General features: G+C 51.3%; 5 protein-coding genes across 5 annotated transcripts; 2 read left to right on the top strand and 3 right to left on the bottom strand.

Annotated features, from left to right (window-relative positions):
- Positions 1 to 144: 144 nt before the first annotated feature.
- On the bottom strand, positions 145 to 805 carry BO94DRAFT_459796 (uncharacterized protein; the record flags this gene model as incomplete). The annotated part of the gene is made up of 3 exons (XM_025607858.1): positions 145 to 526; positions 585 to 639; positions 700 to 805. 3 exons carry the CDS (start codon positions 803 to 805, stop codon positions 145 to 147), a joined length of 543 nt encoding a protein of 180 aa, XP_025470333.1.
- A 361-nt stretch (positions 806 to 1,166) lies between these two features.
- BO94DRAFT_554316 (putative MFS transporter) lies at positions 1,167 to 4,721 on the bottom strand (the record flags this gene model as incomplete). Its single annotated transcript, XM_025613708.1, has 9 exons — positions 1,167 to 2,114; positions 2,136 to 2,320; positions 2,899 to 3,149; positions 3,211 to 3,415; positions 3,579 to 3,921; positions 3,972 to 4,016; positions 4,064 to 4,281; positions 4,338 to 4,449; positions 4,503 to 4,721. The coding sequence occupies 9 exons, from the start codon at positions 4,719 to 4,721 to the stop codon at positions 1,167 to 1,169; spliced, it is 2,526 nt and encodes an 841-aa protein (XP_025470332.1).
- Positions 4,722 to 6,693: 1,972 nt separating this feature from the next.
- On the top strand, positions 6,694 to 7,446 carry BO94DRAFT_459915 (ribonuclease H-like protein; the record flags this gene model as incomplete). The annotated part of the gene is made up of 1 exon (XM_025607863.1): positions 6,694 to 7,446. One exon carries the CDS (start codon positions 6,694 to 6,696, stop codon positions 7,444 to 7,446), a length of 753 nt encoding a protein of 250 aa, XP_025470331.1.
- Positions 7,447 to 8,309: 863 nt separating this feature from the next.
- Positions 8,310 to 10,781, top strand: BO94DRAFT_554315 (HET-domain-containing protein; the record flags this gene model as incomplete). Its single annotated transcript, XM_025613707.1, has 4 exons — positions 8,310 to 8,781; positions 8,855 to 9,512; positions 9,536 to 10,201; positions 10,256 to 10,781. The coding sequence occupies 4 exons, from the start codon at positions 8,310 to 8,312 to the stop codon at positions 10,779 to 10,781; spliced, it is 2,322 nt and encodes a 773-aa protein (XP_025470330.1).
- Positions 10,782 to 10,914: 133 nt separating this feature from the next.
- BO94DRAFT_621946 (uncharacterized protein) lies at positions 10,915 to 14,952 on the bottom strand (the record flags this gene model as incomplete). Its single annotated transcript, XM_025617032.1, has 2 exons — positions 10,915 to 11,035; positions 11,174 to 14,952. The coding sequence occupies 2 exons, from the start codon at positions 14,950 to 14,952 to the stop codon at positions 10,915 to 10,917; spliced, it is 3,900 nt and encodes a 1,299-aa protein (XP_025470329.1).
- Positions 14,953 to 15,359: the final 407 nt, after the last annotated feature.

Genomic DNA, 15,359 nt, shown 5'->3' with positions numbered 1-15,359 from the left:
ACCACAACACGATGAAAATGAACAAGAATAGCACCATATACGATCAAATTTCAGGCTATTTCTATATACAAATCGTTGATTGATGCACAATGGTTGTTTCTGTCGCACTTGTGAAAGTCCCAGTACTTCAAGGTTTGCCTTTGTTTAAGCACGATTGCGTAGTATCTGAGCCCTCAGGCGAGCCACTTGATCCGGATAGAAATTCTGAGGCCCAAGACTCCATGTGGAGAGTTCCGGAATGGGCATTGGATGGGCCGACTCTGGATAGATTTGCCCCGGGGTCAGGACACTGGAATCGGTGGCCTGCCTGAGTGGGAGTCCCCCACTACTCTGGAGCCGCAGATATGTGCAGGGCCTCCTCCGAGTGGAACATTCGATGCAAGGCTGCCCCCCATCGCAGGACTTCTTTAACTTCGCGCAGACATCACATGCATGTCGTTCTTTACCGCCGATTCGAGGCCATGGGATGGCCTGGCCGGTGCGTATACGAACCGAGCAAGATTTCCAGTGTCGCCGCAGAACATCTCTTTACAGGGTTCCAACGTCAGTTCACGGCACTGTCTCCTCTTCCATAAAATACGCACCCTCGTTTATACTGAGAGCCACAAAATCCACATTTAAAGGGCTTCTCCGCGCTGTCTGAATGCAGTAATTAGCCCCGTCACCCGAATATCTCCCCAAGGGATGAGCCTATCGTACGGGTGGCTGTGTGTCGCTTGTGATGGTCTAAGCGATGGAAGACAGCAGTGCAAAACTGACAGGTCCATACACCTTCCATGGTCCGGTGATCGGCAGAGGCTCGCATGCCGATTGACTGACGCCGTTGAGAATTACCAAACAAAACGTTGGCGCCTGCAGCTGCATCAACTAGGCAGCAACGGCTCGAGTCATGCGGGGGCTGAGATTATGACAGTTGACTTGGAGCGGAATTCACCCACCCAAGGAAATCGGAGACCAGTGATGCACAGGACAGAGGGGGGGAACAAAGAAAGAAAACCGTAAAAACCCCTCTCGGGTCAGCAATGTGGAGGAATGCCGCCAGATGCCGGAGTGGAGAGAAGAAGTGAGACGGAAGCTGGATAAAAGGCCCGAGGAATGGGAGTCCCGGCGGGATTCCCCCGCAGTGCCGAGGCCGGTCGGCCATGGCGCAGATCTACACAGCAGCCTCAAGAATAAGTCAGATATCGCCTGCCGATCCCATAGGGCTCCGTCCAGATGGTCCCGTCTATACTCGCGTCGAGAAGCCATCCATGGCAGATGATGTCGTCGTCCCCCTTCCGGTACTCTGGCACTGGAAAGGCGATTTTCTTGACGAGCGATTCGAAGGCCACACCCGTGTCGTCCTTGCTACACTCCTTCTGCTTTCCCTTCTCTCGGGACTTGTAGCACTGGAACAGTTGTCGCACGAACCCCGAATCTTCTCCGAGATTGTCCTTGCCTCCAACCATCACGAACTCATCGACCGAATCTACAATCAAAAGCCGTTCGAGTGATGGCAGGAAGTCCGTTGTCTGCCAACCAGGTCGGACAGGTCTGTCCAAGCCAGAAGGCGCAACGAGGACCAAATGTGTTAGGTTGGAGCACCGACGGAGCCCGTCGATGAATTGCATGGACGTCACATCAACCTCGCACAGTGCGAGGCGGCGCAGACGAGGCCATAGTGACCAAACCGCCGGTTCATAGTCTTCTCCCCGAAGCTGATCCGAGTGAGTCTCCCAGATGAAAGGCAGCCTTTGTGTGTCAAGGCAGAGATCATCTGCGGCCGAGCAAAATTCTTCCAAATGCGTCAAGCGTAAGAACGCCTTACGGAGCATTGGGCGGACCTCAATACCATCTAGTGAGGGATGATAGAAGCGCAACGGTAAATCGATCACGAGCCGGGTCAGACGGCGACAGAGATAGAATGACAGCGTGTCTATATGTTGCGCAACAGTAGGCCTATCGGGCTCGAGCAGTGCCAGTACCAGTCCAGTATTTACATTCTTCTGGACATCCGCGCCGGGCCCAACCAACCTTTGATCAATTAGGGCCGGTGGTTTGCATTCCAGCAGGCGCTTCAACAAGTCCTCATCGTCGATCAAAAGGCAGTGATTGATCAGAAGCCGGCTGGCTATCTGGCAAGTGAAGCGGGAAACAAACGTCAGGTTAACTAACGTGTCGATTTCTCCCGAAAAGATAGGATAGGCCACTGGCGGGTTTGGCGGTATAATCGACTCAATGATGAGTTGGATTATTTCGAGTGGAAGACGCATTGGCATCAAGTCTTTGCCCGGCGATCTCGGCGGGTAGGCCTTGACGTGAAGCGCCGGGTGTTTGGGAACTGGGCTAAAAGATGGGATGGGTTGGGTTATCCACGGGGATTAATGATGGTTCTTTTCATCCAGAACATTGCCGGGGATGGTTCTTTATGCTTTCGAGATGACTAACAATGTTAACGGACCCAGACGCGGCATTTGCTTAGCCGTGAAGCACTGCGATCATGGAGGCAGGATATATATACTTGGACAAGAAACCGGCTTGCCTGGAGGATCCAAGATGGCTCCAAGAAGTCCCTGGGATTTGGCCGAGTCAAACCAGCCGGCCGATCCTGGCCGGCTAGACCTGATCCAGCCTAGCGTGGTGGTGCTTCCCCCCCCAACAGCAGCACAGCCTAGTACTCTCTCCTTACTACTCCCTACTCTTCGTCCTTCTTTTGCATCTATTCTACGCAGCACCATCAAGTAACATCTTGCTTGTGAAAAGGCCATCATTAATATCATTCCATATCATTATATATTGGAGACTCCCAGAGCTCTCTTCATGCGTTATTCCCCGTGACGGCTCCCCAAATATACGCTGCCCAGCTGCCCAGCACCAGCAGCACCAGGCCGGTGAAACTGCAGATCGATATAATCTTACTACGTTGGTAGTGTGTTCCCAGATGATACTCCCGAAGCTCACTAATAAACTCCGGCCCCACGGTCAGGCGTTGCTTGCGGGTCCATTGCAAGGGAGCCAGGCTCCGGCCGAATATCGAGCCGGCTAGGAGAAGGAGGGAGATGATCGAGCAACAAATGGCTAGGAAAAGATAAACTCGCACAGATCGGCGGTAAGAATCATTATCGGCGTCTTGGAGAGCACCAGTGATGATTCCAATGATGATGGACATCCTGGAGACACAAGGTTAGCGCTTGTCTTCTATTCTTGGATGCCAAGGGGGGTGCGCCGTACGCGTTGTTCATGGTAACCTTGAGTGAGTATGCAGTACCAAAGACGGATTGATGCCACAATGTCGTGCGAATGCCGTCGATAATTGATGTCGGACCCAGGGACACCGCGACCGCGTACATCCCGAATGCTGCCGCCGTGCCTTGGCTGGTTGTGGCGAAGTTCACCAGCACCATACTGATGAAGATGCCGAGTCCGCACACGCATACTGCACATATAATGAGTAACCGTAGACGCAAACAGCGGAAGATGGTTACTTACGGACAGAGGCGCGATGGCCAAGAACATCAATAAAGACCCCCAGACAGGGAACAAGGAAGAAGCCTATATTCAGTCAAGGAAGGTCCCAGCGACATAAGTTGTGGACTCACCAGCATATTGAGCCAATGCGCTGTACCATCCTGCCTTGATCGCGTCGACATTAAATCGTTTCTCTGCCAATTCTGTGGCGTTCGAGCTGAAAACGCTAGCAGTGCTGGTCTGGAACATCGAAAAGGCGAGGACAGCCCAGAACATCCACGGGAGCTGGAACATTTTGCGAACCTCGAACTTCTTGTTCCTCTCAGTCAGGGTCTCCTGGGTCGCAGTATCCTCACGACCCCGGTAGTTCCGATCGCAGTAACGGTTGAACACCCAGAAGAAGCATGTTGCGGCGTTGGTGAACAGGTTCATGAAGACAGAAGTCCAAAAGACCCAGGCGAAGTTGCCCGTATTCTGTTGGATATCGTCAGATTGGGTAAATTCAATCACATGTAGGTTCATACCTTGGCGATAATGTTGGCCGTTGACTTTCCAACGAAACCTCCAATCTGTACTGGTTAGTCGAATCTAGCATCGGGGATACTGGCCAGCTTACCTTGCCAATCGCCAGTTCAAAGCCGAGAGTGGAAGCGAACCCATTGCTTGGCGCGAACCATGATGAAAACATCTTGTACTGAGCTGTTTGGGTTGCAATGTCCCCAAAGGCAAGGATAATCCTTCCACCGACCATAAACTTGAAGGATCGAACCGTGGTCGCAGCGGCGACTAAGATGGAGCCGATGGTATAAACGGCATTTCCATATACGATCATCCCTGGGAAGGGTTAGGCATTTCAGTTTGCGGCGGACAAGAGGCGGGATCAGACGTACGAGCACCTCCTACTCGATCCGTGACGATACCACCAACGAGAAGAAGAGCGGTTGCCATAAAGTCCTCACTTGCTGTCAGAAGGGAATATTGGGTGTTTGTGATGTGCAATTCCTATCACAACTAAGTTAGATGATGGCTGCATTGTCTCCAGCAGGTCTTGTTACCTTTTTCAAGGTACTTTTCATTGCGCCTGTAACGCCACTGCTCCAGTGCGAGCCGAAGCTAATACACGAAATGAGGAGTACGGCAATCAGCTTGGCGAGTAGCGGAGGTGGGCGTTTGCCATCCGCATTATTGACGACTCCGTTGTCTGCCGACTGGAGAGAAGAAGCGGTTGTGGCCTCTCCGGCTGTAATTTCCGTGGTGTCTTTTTCGGTCGCCATCTTGCAGGTATGCCGGATGTTATTTCAGGCGGGAAGTGGCCCCTTGTGTCAACCTTCCAGACGCCGTCGCCTAGTTCGTCCTCTTCTGCACGAACGCTTGATGGAGTGGCCCTTTTGGAAAAACAAAACGGAGCTCCATAGCTTTTTATATGGTGCAGCGGAAGCCAAGCTTACCCAGACAAGCTAAAGTTTCTTCTCTCACCGATCAGGAGCTACCATCAGATAAGATGCCCGTGTTTCTCCGATTCTCGCAAAAGCACACCTATCGGGGAAAGTCTCCATCCTTGGTCTGCCATGGTCTGCTTGGCAGCCCAGAAAATCTCGTCTCGTTGGAGGATGCCATATGCTAATAAGAATGAAGGTGCGGTGGCGGCGTCATTCCATTGGTCACGTTTTGGCCAGCATGACTGATTGATAAGATTTGCACTGGGTGGTGCCCCACCCGGCGGACAGTTTCCGTAAGGAAAGACAGGGAAAGGAATGGGAAATCGTGAGATCGATCACCTTGCCAAGCCTGCTCCTTTGCTGGAGACCCGGTTCCAGTGCGTAATGGAGTCCACTACCTAATGTTAGTGAATCGCCTGAAATTGCCGCAGTCTCCGGGATCTGTGTATTCTGCCCCTCTTTCTGATGACCCACAGGTGCCGCTGTTGTTGAGACCTGAGAAGAGGTGAGGTCCAGCCCTGAATGTGTGGTGCGAGGATAGAACCCATCATCAGGAGATGGCCCTGAACTTCGTATGACGGTCGGAAAACTATTTCCGGGAGGGTATGTGCCCTGATGGGGTATTCTTTCACCCGAGAACAAATTCTCCAGAATTTGACGTGCCCACCGTCCTCTGCAGGGAGTTTAAGGTTAAACGTCCTAGGTCCCCACCATGCACGTGGGTTATGCATTAGCTGGAGATTGTAACACTATGACTATTGACTAGGCAAAAAGATCCTGTATACGCCGATACGGAGTACGACATACGTAATTACTTGCTCAGGCTGAAGTGGGCCGGTCCACAATCCAGGGACCGATTCTCAAAGAGGTCAAGGACCCCGAGTAGCGGAGAATACGATATAGAAGAAGGACTATCTTCCGCTATGACAATCCACTTCCCTTCTACTCTTCAAGATGCGATGACTACCCAGGAAACACTAGATCATACGAACGGTGAAAATCGACGTCGCCAGCTCACTGGGGAGAGGCGGAGCTGGGGACAATTCTGGGGGAATACTATCGAGGCAAGAGATCATTCATCAAATAACCAGGGACGTGCATCCTTTCATGTTGTCGGGTTACCAAGATTGTAGATCTGCAAATCTGATCTAGATGAGATGTGTCAACTGAGATCGACATCGGAGCGCATAGTATATTTGCGCCTACCAAGATCCCTGCGGCCAAGTTTTCCTTCCTCTGAAGTACATACTGACTGGAGTGACAAAATCCGACGGAAGTTTCCTCCCATTCGCCTGTTCCTTCCAATGATCGAGTCTCATCCATGTCGGTCGCTGTCCACTCCCTGGCGGATGGTTCCTATTTTCGGCCACTTCCGCGGTGCGAACCTTTTGATAGTTTGCAAGATACAGGAACATTCCTTCATCTCGATGTGGTCTAGCCACCTTTCCGGCCCTATATATAGAGCTCTTAGGCCCCTCATTCTCGTTCTTCTAAAAACGCGTCGGTGCTTGCAGGTCATTCCCAATCTACCCAAGGCTTGATCGCATTCTATCAACACATCATGGCAGACCACTCTCCCCTCTCCCCCATTTTCCTGTCCAACGGCCAGCCGTTGTGTGGTGCACACGGCTTCGTAACCTGCGCGAAGTGTCGTGTCGATTACACCTTCTGGATAAAACACCGAAGCGCTGATTATAGCTACAACTCATCAGAACTCGGCAGCGATGGCCAAAGCAGCGTCATGTCGGATGTCAGTGGTAGTTTTTCAAGTAGCGACGATACCTCTATCTCACCGATGGTGATCGACATGGGCAGCAGACAAGCTTCTGAATCAGCTCCGATCCCACCGACAGGTATCTTGATCGCAGTGGATGAGGACCCCAAGCCCAAGATAACTGCGCTGCCCAAAAGATTCGCTTCCCCAAATTCTGCCAGTCCACGACGCCTTTTCAAAACCAAGGTTACATACTCTGATGGCCACCCGGGGCTCCAGCGATTCGTCGGAGTCAAAGATTCATCGCAATGTCTTGCCTATGCAGCGGGGGCTTGTTTCGAAAATGAGAAAGACAACAAACCCAAAGCAGGCTGGTCTTTCGTTTTCAGGCCCCGTGCGCCATTTGCGCCACGAGGCCAAAGGAGCGGTGGGATTTCGGGGCACCTTGAGACAACCGGGCCAACGGGGGCGACCCGGACGCCAACTAGCCAACGTGCGCAGCTACGAGCTGTCATTGCGGCGCTGCGGTATCTAAACATGCATGGGAATTCGTTCAAGAGCGTGGTGATTGCTACCGACTCACCGTATGTCGTGAATAATGCTACCCGTATCCTCCCCACATGGCTTTCCAATGGGTGGAGGAATCATCTCGGTCATTCAGTTAGTAATAGGGATCTGTGGCAGAACCTGGTGGAGGTGGTGGACAGTTGGGCCAAGAAGCAAAAAGAGGTTTATCTGTGGAGGATCCCAAGGAGGTGGAATCTGGAGGCAGATGAACTTGCCAGGTTGGCTGCCGCATCGAGGCCTGTTCCTGTTGATTTCGGGGAATTAATTGGTCGCTGGTAGTGATCAATCCCTCAATCTCTTGACTATTCATTACTGCGATAACACGCTCTCCCTATACACATTTGGTTTGTTTTCTTCTTGGTCTATTATGGCGTTGTTGGTGCATATTATATATCAGAGATACCTCAGCATGATAAAGATTGAAACCCCGCGATCCAATTCTTTGTGAGAGATAATAGAAATTGTCCAATTGTCCAATTGCCCGTAGTGAGTGTCATGCCGCCCGATGGCCGCTATGGCCCGCCGCACTCGACCTTCTTCCCGCCTTTCCTCATCTTTCTCCTCCTTCTCCCCTCCTTTTCTCCTTCTGTTCGGATCCATCATAAACCTAGTGACTTCTTTATTCCTATTAGATTAGAAACATGAGAATAATCGACCTGTCTTACTATGGGTATGACTCTCACGAACTATCAATTCAGCGCAATGCTCCGCTACTTGTCTGAGTACTACTGTTCTCCATCGAATCGACGGCCAATATCTGCAGCGGAAAAAGTAAACAATTAGGCAAACTAGCGATGAACAGCAAGTCAATTCTGCTTCCATGGTCAATATATTTCTAAAAGCTGGTCTATCTCTCAATCAATTGTAGCGTGCTAGCTGACGAACGATAAATATCCTAGTGATATGTGCACCTCCAGCAAGAACAAGGATGATAGAAGAGGAGAAGCTGCATGACATCAGCTGCTGCAACACTGGCCTGCCACGTGTCGGACTGATCGACATCTGTCTGGCCTGCCGGGTGAATTGTCTTGCGGAAACTACTAGTAGTATGATACTACCCCACCTTCCCCTCATTTGGATAGTGACTGCTGGACGATTTTTGCTCGATCCTTTAAATGAAAGTCTACCGTTTGCCCATGAAAATGTCAAGCAACCTTTGCGACAAATGCAAATTTCTATACCTCGGCGCAGAATCCCTGGGTCGATACGGATTCAAAAAACAATTCGAAAACGGTGAAGTCCACCTACAATTTCCAGCTGGGCAGCAGTCCGTTTCTAATCATTACGAGTGTCGCGATAATCTTCCCGACTTACCGCAGCTCGGAGAGTCGGCCGCAGCAGGATGTCGGTTCTGTGCACTCCTCCGGGACTCCTTGCTAAGAGGCATTCGCGAAAGTCGTCATCACTGGGCTCTGAAGAAACACGACAAGGGAAGGTTTACAGTCAAGGTGGCGAAGCTTTCACTGCTGGCAGCATATAAAACCCTAGAGGAGAAGAGTAAATCTGTCGCCATATGTGTGGAATGGGATGTTCTCTTACTAGGACGTGATCGATCTCCAAATGACTTTACGGGACCAGATGGTAGAGTTTATTTCAAATTTTGTGCACACTCTGGTGGGTTTACCAAATCCTTTTTGACTGCGTGAAATTGTTTCCAGATAAGATCACGGGTATTGACCGCCAGTAGATGACCCCCTTGCACGCTATTCGGGTATTGCATACCGGCATCCAGGAGAAGATGTTCTCTCAGCTAAAAATGCCAAGGTCATTCGAGATCAGTTGATGGAGTGCGATAAGGAGCACAACCATACCTCACCTCCGATTCGCTTCGGGGAGTCCGAATCCGACAGGCTGCCTTCACGGCTTATAGAGATCACTCAAAACAAGAATGGAAGAAAGCTACGTCTCGTAGAGACAAAAGGTCTGGATGATCCGAGGCGCGCACCTGGTTCAAACTGTCGAGAGGGCACCGAAGGTATCAAATACGTTGCACTCAGCTACCGTTGGGGTCACGACGATTTCCTCACCACATCCCCTAGCAACCTAAAAGACCATTTCCAGAATATACCACTACCATCTTCCTCAGACGGCAACACAGTAGAAACCTTACCGCGGGGCTTCGTTGATGTTGTTGACATTTGCTGCGAGTTAAATATTTCCTATCTGTGGATTGACAGTCTCTGTATCGTCCAAAAGGAAAAGAAGACCATCGATGAGACTTTGCTTAAGACCCAACAGGAAGAATCCCGGCGTGATTGGGCCACAGAGTCGGCCAAAATGCACAGCATATACATGTCAGCGTATTTGACGATTTTATTGGTAGCCACGGGTACGCCCTCCAAAGTGTCTTGGAACGACTTGTACCCAGCCTGGATTCCATGCTCGAAATTTCATATTCGATCGAAAATCACCCGGAAATCCAAGGTTCGTTCTGGATCGAACCTTTATTTTATACAGTCGAATTGGACCATCTTGTCTGGAACCCGTTCCTGGCTGCCAAGGATGAGTTAGACTCATCTGCATGGAACACCCGAGGTTGGACTCTGCAGGAACGACTACTATCGCCACGAAAACTCTACATTGGAGTGACCGATATGCTCGGACTAGGCTTGTTGACCTGCCCCGCGCGGATGGATTACGGACACGACATCGAGGACATCAAACGGCCCCGACGTCACAATTCCCTGGACAAGCTAGAAGTCGGAACTTCAGCAGTAGCAGCGACCGGAGTTCCTGGACAGACGTATGGCATAGAAAAATTATATCAAGCTTGGTATCGAATCGTGGAGGATTACACTTGTCGTGACTTGACCGTGTCAAGTGACAAGCTGCCCGCTCTTTCCGGCATCGCACGCACGCATTCCTTGGCCTTGGACGACCAGTACATCGCCGGAATATTGGTTCAGGATCTAGCCATGGGACTTCTTTGGGCACCCCGTTACGCGATGAACCCTGGCAGCGACCGGTATTTTGGGGAAAGAAAACGCAAACCATTGACCTGTTCCGAGCAATACCGGGCGCCTTCATGGTCATAGTGTGCCAATGATGGACAGATTGACTTTATTGGACGTTATCTTCATCGTCCGAGCCCTGAAATTGAGGTCCTCGGTCACGACTTGATCCCAGAGTATAACCACGACCACTACGGACAATTAGCAATCGATCAGAAGAACGGAGGGTACGTGAAACTCGGAGCAAAGATTAGAGCGGCCCAGATGCAGCCACGTTATGAGCCTCAGCCGGATATGGTTCACCCGAACTTCCCTGAACTAGAACGGCCCAAATCCCCGGAGAGAGGATTCCAACTGAGGGAGGTCCAAGTACCCAATAATGCTGATGAATCCAAAAGCGACACCATCTTCCTCGATCACTCAGAGAGTTATCCCGACGCAGAAGAGGTATTTTTAATGATTGTGGCGAGGGGCGGCCAGCCGTTATATTCCCAGCCCGGTCAGTACAAATTGGGAAGCCGGTCTGCCGGGCTGGTGCTGCGCAACTGCCCGGATCAGACGAGAATGAAGCTGGAACGGATTGGCTTTTACTCCCATTTTTGGGATATGGGTCTTACTTCAATCTTTGATGATTGTGAGCCGCAGGCTGTTTACCTGGTGTGATAGCAGCCTCACAATATATGCACATTTCTTGCTATGTTTCGCAATTCCCGAAGACGACGAAGCAAAGGAGAAACTGTTTTTGGAAGCTGCTATAAGCCAACACAATCAAACAATCATCAACCATCTGATATGATCACAGATGACAAATCTTGACTGACACTGAATACACCATATTCCGAGACCGCGCGTCTTTCAACGTAGAAATCAAAATAGCGTTGTATGGATTTTTGAAGGCTCGATTTCGTCGATCGTCGCTGTCACGAACACCATTCAGAAGCCTGATGTAAATCCTACGGCTTTACAAAAAAAAAAAAAAAAAAAAAACAAGGAAAAGAAAAGAAAATGAGAGACTTGAGAATTAGAACATATGAAGATCGACTCCAGAAGCAAACATAGTAGGAAATAAGCCTTTCCGGGCATTGAGATCCTGTACAGCGGCTTGGACCTTTGGGGGGATTCTCTCCATGGCAGAGCGGGTGATATGATGACGCATATGATCTGCCACGGCCCGCAGGGCGAAGTCGCCCACCCAGACGACCCCCTCGGCCATTTTCTCGATGATGAGGGTAAGTGAGTCGATTATCGGGACCTCTGCATTACTCTGCAGATTGTGAAAGAAATCGCCCGTGTTGCGGCGGATGCGTTTCCCCTGGAGGTAGTTATGCAGGGCCTTACAGGCAATCTCCTTCTTATCCGTCATGAATTGGTGCCAGTAGTCGTTGAGCCCCTGCTCGGGAATGGCATTGGCGAAGGTGAAAGCGTCGGTGGCGATGCGACGGGCATAGAATCCACGTCCAGCGCCTAACTCCAACCGACTGAGAAACCAATCCGCCGTGGGGACGTCGGAGAAGCGTGCTAGTACCCATTCGCCTGCTACGGCGTGCAGATTGGGCTCTTGCACCATGTCGATCATTTTGCGTAGCCTCTGGCGGGCGAACATGCTGGTACTGCCTTCGGGGCCCGGAGTAGTGGCCTCGGACACGGAGAGCAGACACTTTTCATTCACTTCTGTCATGTCAAGTTGTTGCTGGAGCATGTCTCGATCACAGCTGAAGTTGACTAGGGTGTAGGCAAAGCCGGTGCTGACTCTGCACCAACCTTCGATTTTCTGTCCGCTCACTGCCCTTCGGATCTGAGCGCGAAGCGCCTCCGGGTCAATCATAGTCACCACCACCCGTTGAACGTCGAACGTCCCGCTGATGCCGGAGCTGCTGACCACGATCGGATTGTTGCATCGGGTCCGACGGTCTATCACATCCAGGGGAGCATCGTCGTGCTGAGCATCGGGGTCCAAGAAGGCGGCCGCATCGCGTTCCTCGTCCTCTTCGTCATCGTCCTGCGAAGGAAAGCCACGCAGAGCTTCAAACCCTTTCTCCATCGACTTGGCTAAATTCGTGAATATCTCAGTGACTCGATCTGGTTCCTCGGGGGGTGTAGGCAGCACCGCCATGGGTGGTTTCTTCTCCCCCCATGGCCGTGAGAAGGTCCGCGGGATGTGCAAGGGTGATTTGATCTCCAAAGTAGGGATGGATACTGAAGGCATGAAGAATGTGCTGCCCTTCTCCGCGTCTTCTACATGATTGCTCCGCGATGAATCTGGAGTTGCTTCCGCTTTGGACGATTCCTGCTCGAAGAGATCGCTACATTCGGAGATTTGCTTCTTCAGATCTCGCAGGGTCTTCCTGTCTTCCTCCAAATTGTTCAGAGATTTTGTCTTGAGGGTTTCGATGACCCCATCTAGGTCGTTCAAGAGTTTTTGCGGGACGTTTTCGTGGTTCAGGGGCTTGACCAACTTGAGCATCTGGATCAGCAAACTTTCCACCTCCCACGCAACCTTCATTGTCTCGTTCTGCTTGGCGCTGAAGATATCCAGCAGTTTCTTGTTGACATCGTTCGTGGCATTGCCCGAGTTCGCCCGGTCTTGATATGCTTCGATACGTGAAGGATAGAGCGAGCGCCCCTGGATGGTACTCCCATAGTACTTGCCCGACCAGTTGAAGACCGAGACATCGCTAGAGGCAATGACCACTTCGTCGAACAACCTGCTGAGGGCTTTGGATAGCCCTTCAGCGGGAAAGGCGGGAAACTTGACATTGAGGATACCCATCAGACAATAGGCCTTGTCGGTGGCAACGGTGGTATTGCGGCTGGCCGAGGTCGTCAACACACTGAATGCCGAGAAATTCGCGGGACCGGCTCCTAGTGTCCAGTCGTGAAGCTCGCTAATTTTGCCAAACTTCGATATAGTAACAAGGTCCTGACGGATCGCAGTCAATGCAGAGTCTCGCAGCTTCTCCAAGAGGAGCCGGAGAAATGGGCGATAAAGGCCGTTGATCCTGGGATCTTCGTCGGAACTCTCGTTGAAACCGTTCCCAGAACCTTTCTCACGATGCTCTTTGGGATCCTCCAGAAGTTGCATCACCTCTTCGATTGAATTGATATCGGGATTGTCAGAGCATAGCTTCGTGGCACACGTATCCACCGCCCACTCAATCTGCGCCGTAGCAGATTGACTACTGAGGAATTTGGGAACGGTAAATCCCACGCTTTCAAGCGCAGCGGCGAGCTTGCGAAACTTGACAGTGTCACGAGCATTGTCGGCAGCCGTCCTGACATCACCGTCCTCGTCATCAACAACCTCGCCATTGTCCTCGTCATCTCCATTGCAATGCCAGAGCCTGTAAAATTCGGTAGCAAAATCGGGCGACACGGGAGTAATATTGTTGAGATAGTGTTCCATAAAGGGGGTGACATAGTAGTACGATCCAAGTTGATCAATGCCTCTGTCAAGCAACTCCCAGTCTGGATTGACATAGAAGGTCATCTTGCTTAGGACCAATTCCTGCAACGTCCAACCACGTGTGGCCCACGGGATATCAGCCTTTATGATGTCCCAGAAGTGACGAATCAACTTGGCCGGGATTAGTTTGTCCTCCTTCGAGTTGATCTGGTTCGCCTTGTCCTTGGTCTTGGATTCGGGCTCGATCACTTCAGGTATTTCGGTAACACTCTTGCCGCGGCCGTGGGCGATGAGCTCGTCTCGCCACTCTTGATCGGAGAAGCTTTCATCGAGATGGACGAGGCAGAAATCGGCATTGGTGTACCACTCCCCCATCAAGGCCAATGACTTGCTCAATTCGTCGCCGTCCGCTTTGTTGATGCAACAGGTATCCAGCCACACGTACCGCTTCCCTTCCGCCGGGAGAAAAGGGCGTTCCTCGAACAAATACTTTGTGTGTTTGATAGCCTGCTTAAGCTTGCGCAAGGACTTTCGCCGCTGCAAGCACTCGAGCAAGGTTTCGCGTGCATAAAAGATCGACCGGTTGCCACTGAGCGAAGGGGTCCCTTGCCTGAGCTTCTCATCGCGAGTTTTATCCGCATTATGCCACGCAGCTTTCGCCTTGGTACTCCACTGCGACAGATCGCTTTTCTCTGGATCACACCCCATGCCTCTGAGGATACGTTCGGCATGTTCCTGCTGCTGTTCTTTTGTTTTGAAGTCTCTTCTGGTCTTCTCCTCTTCGTTCATGGCCTCTGTGAATTTCCGCTGTTGTGTCTTCTTCCTCAAATGGTCTGCGAGATGCTCTTCGGCCAACTCCTGCCCCCCAAGTCTCTCAATGGCTGCTACCAGATCGGCGAAGCATCGCCTTTCTAGCAAGCCAACATCGGCGATTTCCTGCTGTTGTTGTTCCCCTTCTTCTCCATCCAGCACCGCAAGCGAAGCGATTGCATCATTCTCCTTCGTTGCTGAAGTAAAGTATGTGTAATTGATCTCAGCACCTTTCCAGCTGTGCGATAGCACGCAATATTGATCAGCCGAGGTCAGCTGGGTTGTGTCGACCATGTTTTGCGTGTCGATGTCGAACATCCGCAGCGGCCGGGTGAGGCCATCACTCGGGATGGCCGCCCAATCGACATTGTCGCCGGCCCTGTTAGCCTCAGTGAGGGCATCAGACGGGTCGTTGATATCGTCCACGAACTCGGGCAAGGTCGTACATTTGAGCAGACTGATCAAGAAGGCGTGGACCTTATGCTCATCTGGTGCATTGAGGGTAACGTTGGTCAGACGGAGCGCTTCGTTCACCGTGCCTTCCACGGCCCCCGTGAGCTCACGCGTGATGGTTCTGCCAAAGGGAAGGGAATTGGCGAGGGAGTGGGTATCAAACGCCATGGTGGGTGTAGTACTCTCGGCGTATGAGGTGGACTGGGGATGGTAGTGGTGTTCCTGAACAGAAGATTGACTTGGGCCAGTGTAGCCTTAGTCAAAACTACGACCGCACACCAATATTTATGTCGAACGGGCCAACCAACTTGGTGAAGCTCCGACACCTGAATGATAAGACAAGGGATCCCTTATCCTGTCTAGGAAATTGCCCATTGTCCATTGACTGGATGACAGGAATGCAGGTGAGCTGTATGACAACTAAGTATCGACCCCGCTCTCATGTCTAGACCTTGCTCGGAGTGAGCAGTGGTAAGAACAAAAGTACGTTTGCCCTGCACATTGAATCTAGCCCGCAGCGCTGTCTTTTTTCCCTTCCGGGATCCGGATGGGGGATCGGGTATATAATCGCGTTT

Source organism: Aspergillus sclerotioniger (assembly GCF_003184525.1).
Source record: "Aspergillus sclerotioniger CBS 115572 chromosome Unknown BO94scaffold_6, whole genome shotgun sequence".
Lineage (NCBI taxonomy): Eukaryota > Fungi > Ascomycota > Eurotiomycetes > Eurotiales > Aspergillaceae > Aspergillus > Aspergillus sclerotioniger.
Note: the sequence above shows the minus strand (reverse complement) of the source record. Positions and strands in the feature narration are given on the sequence as shown.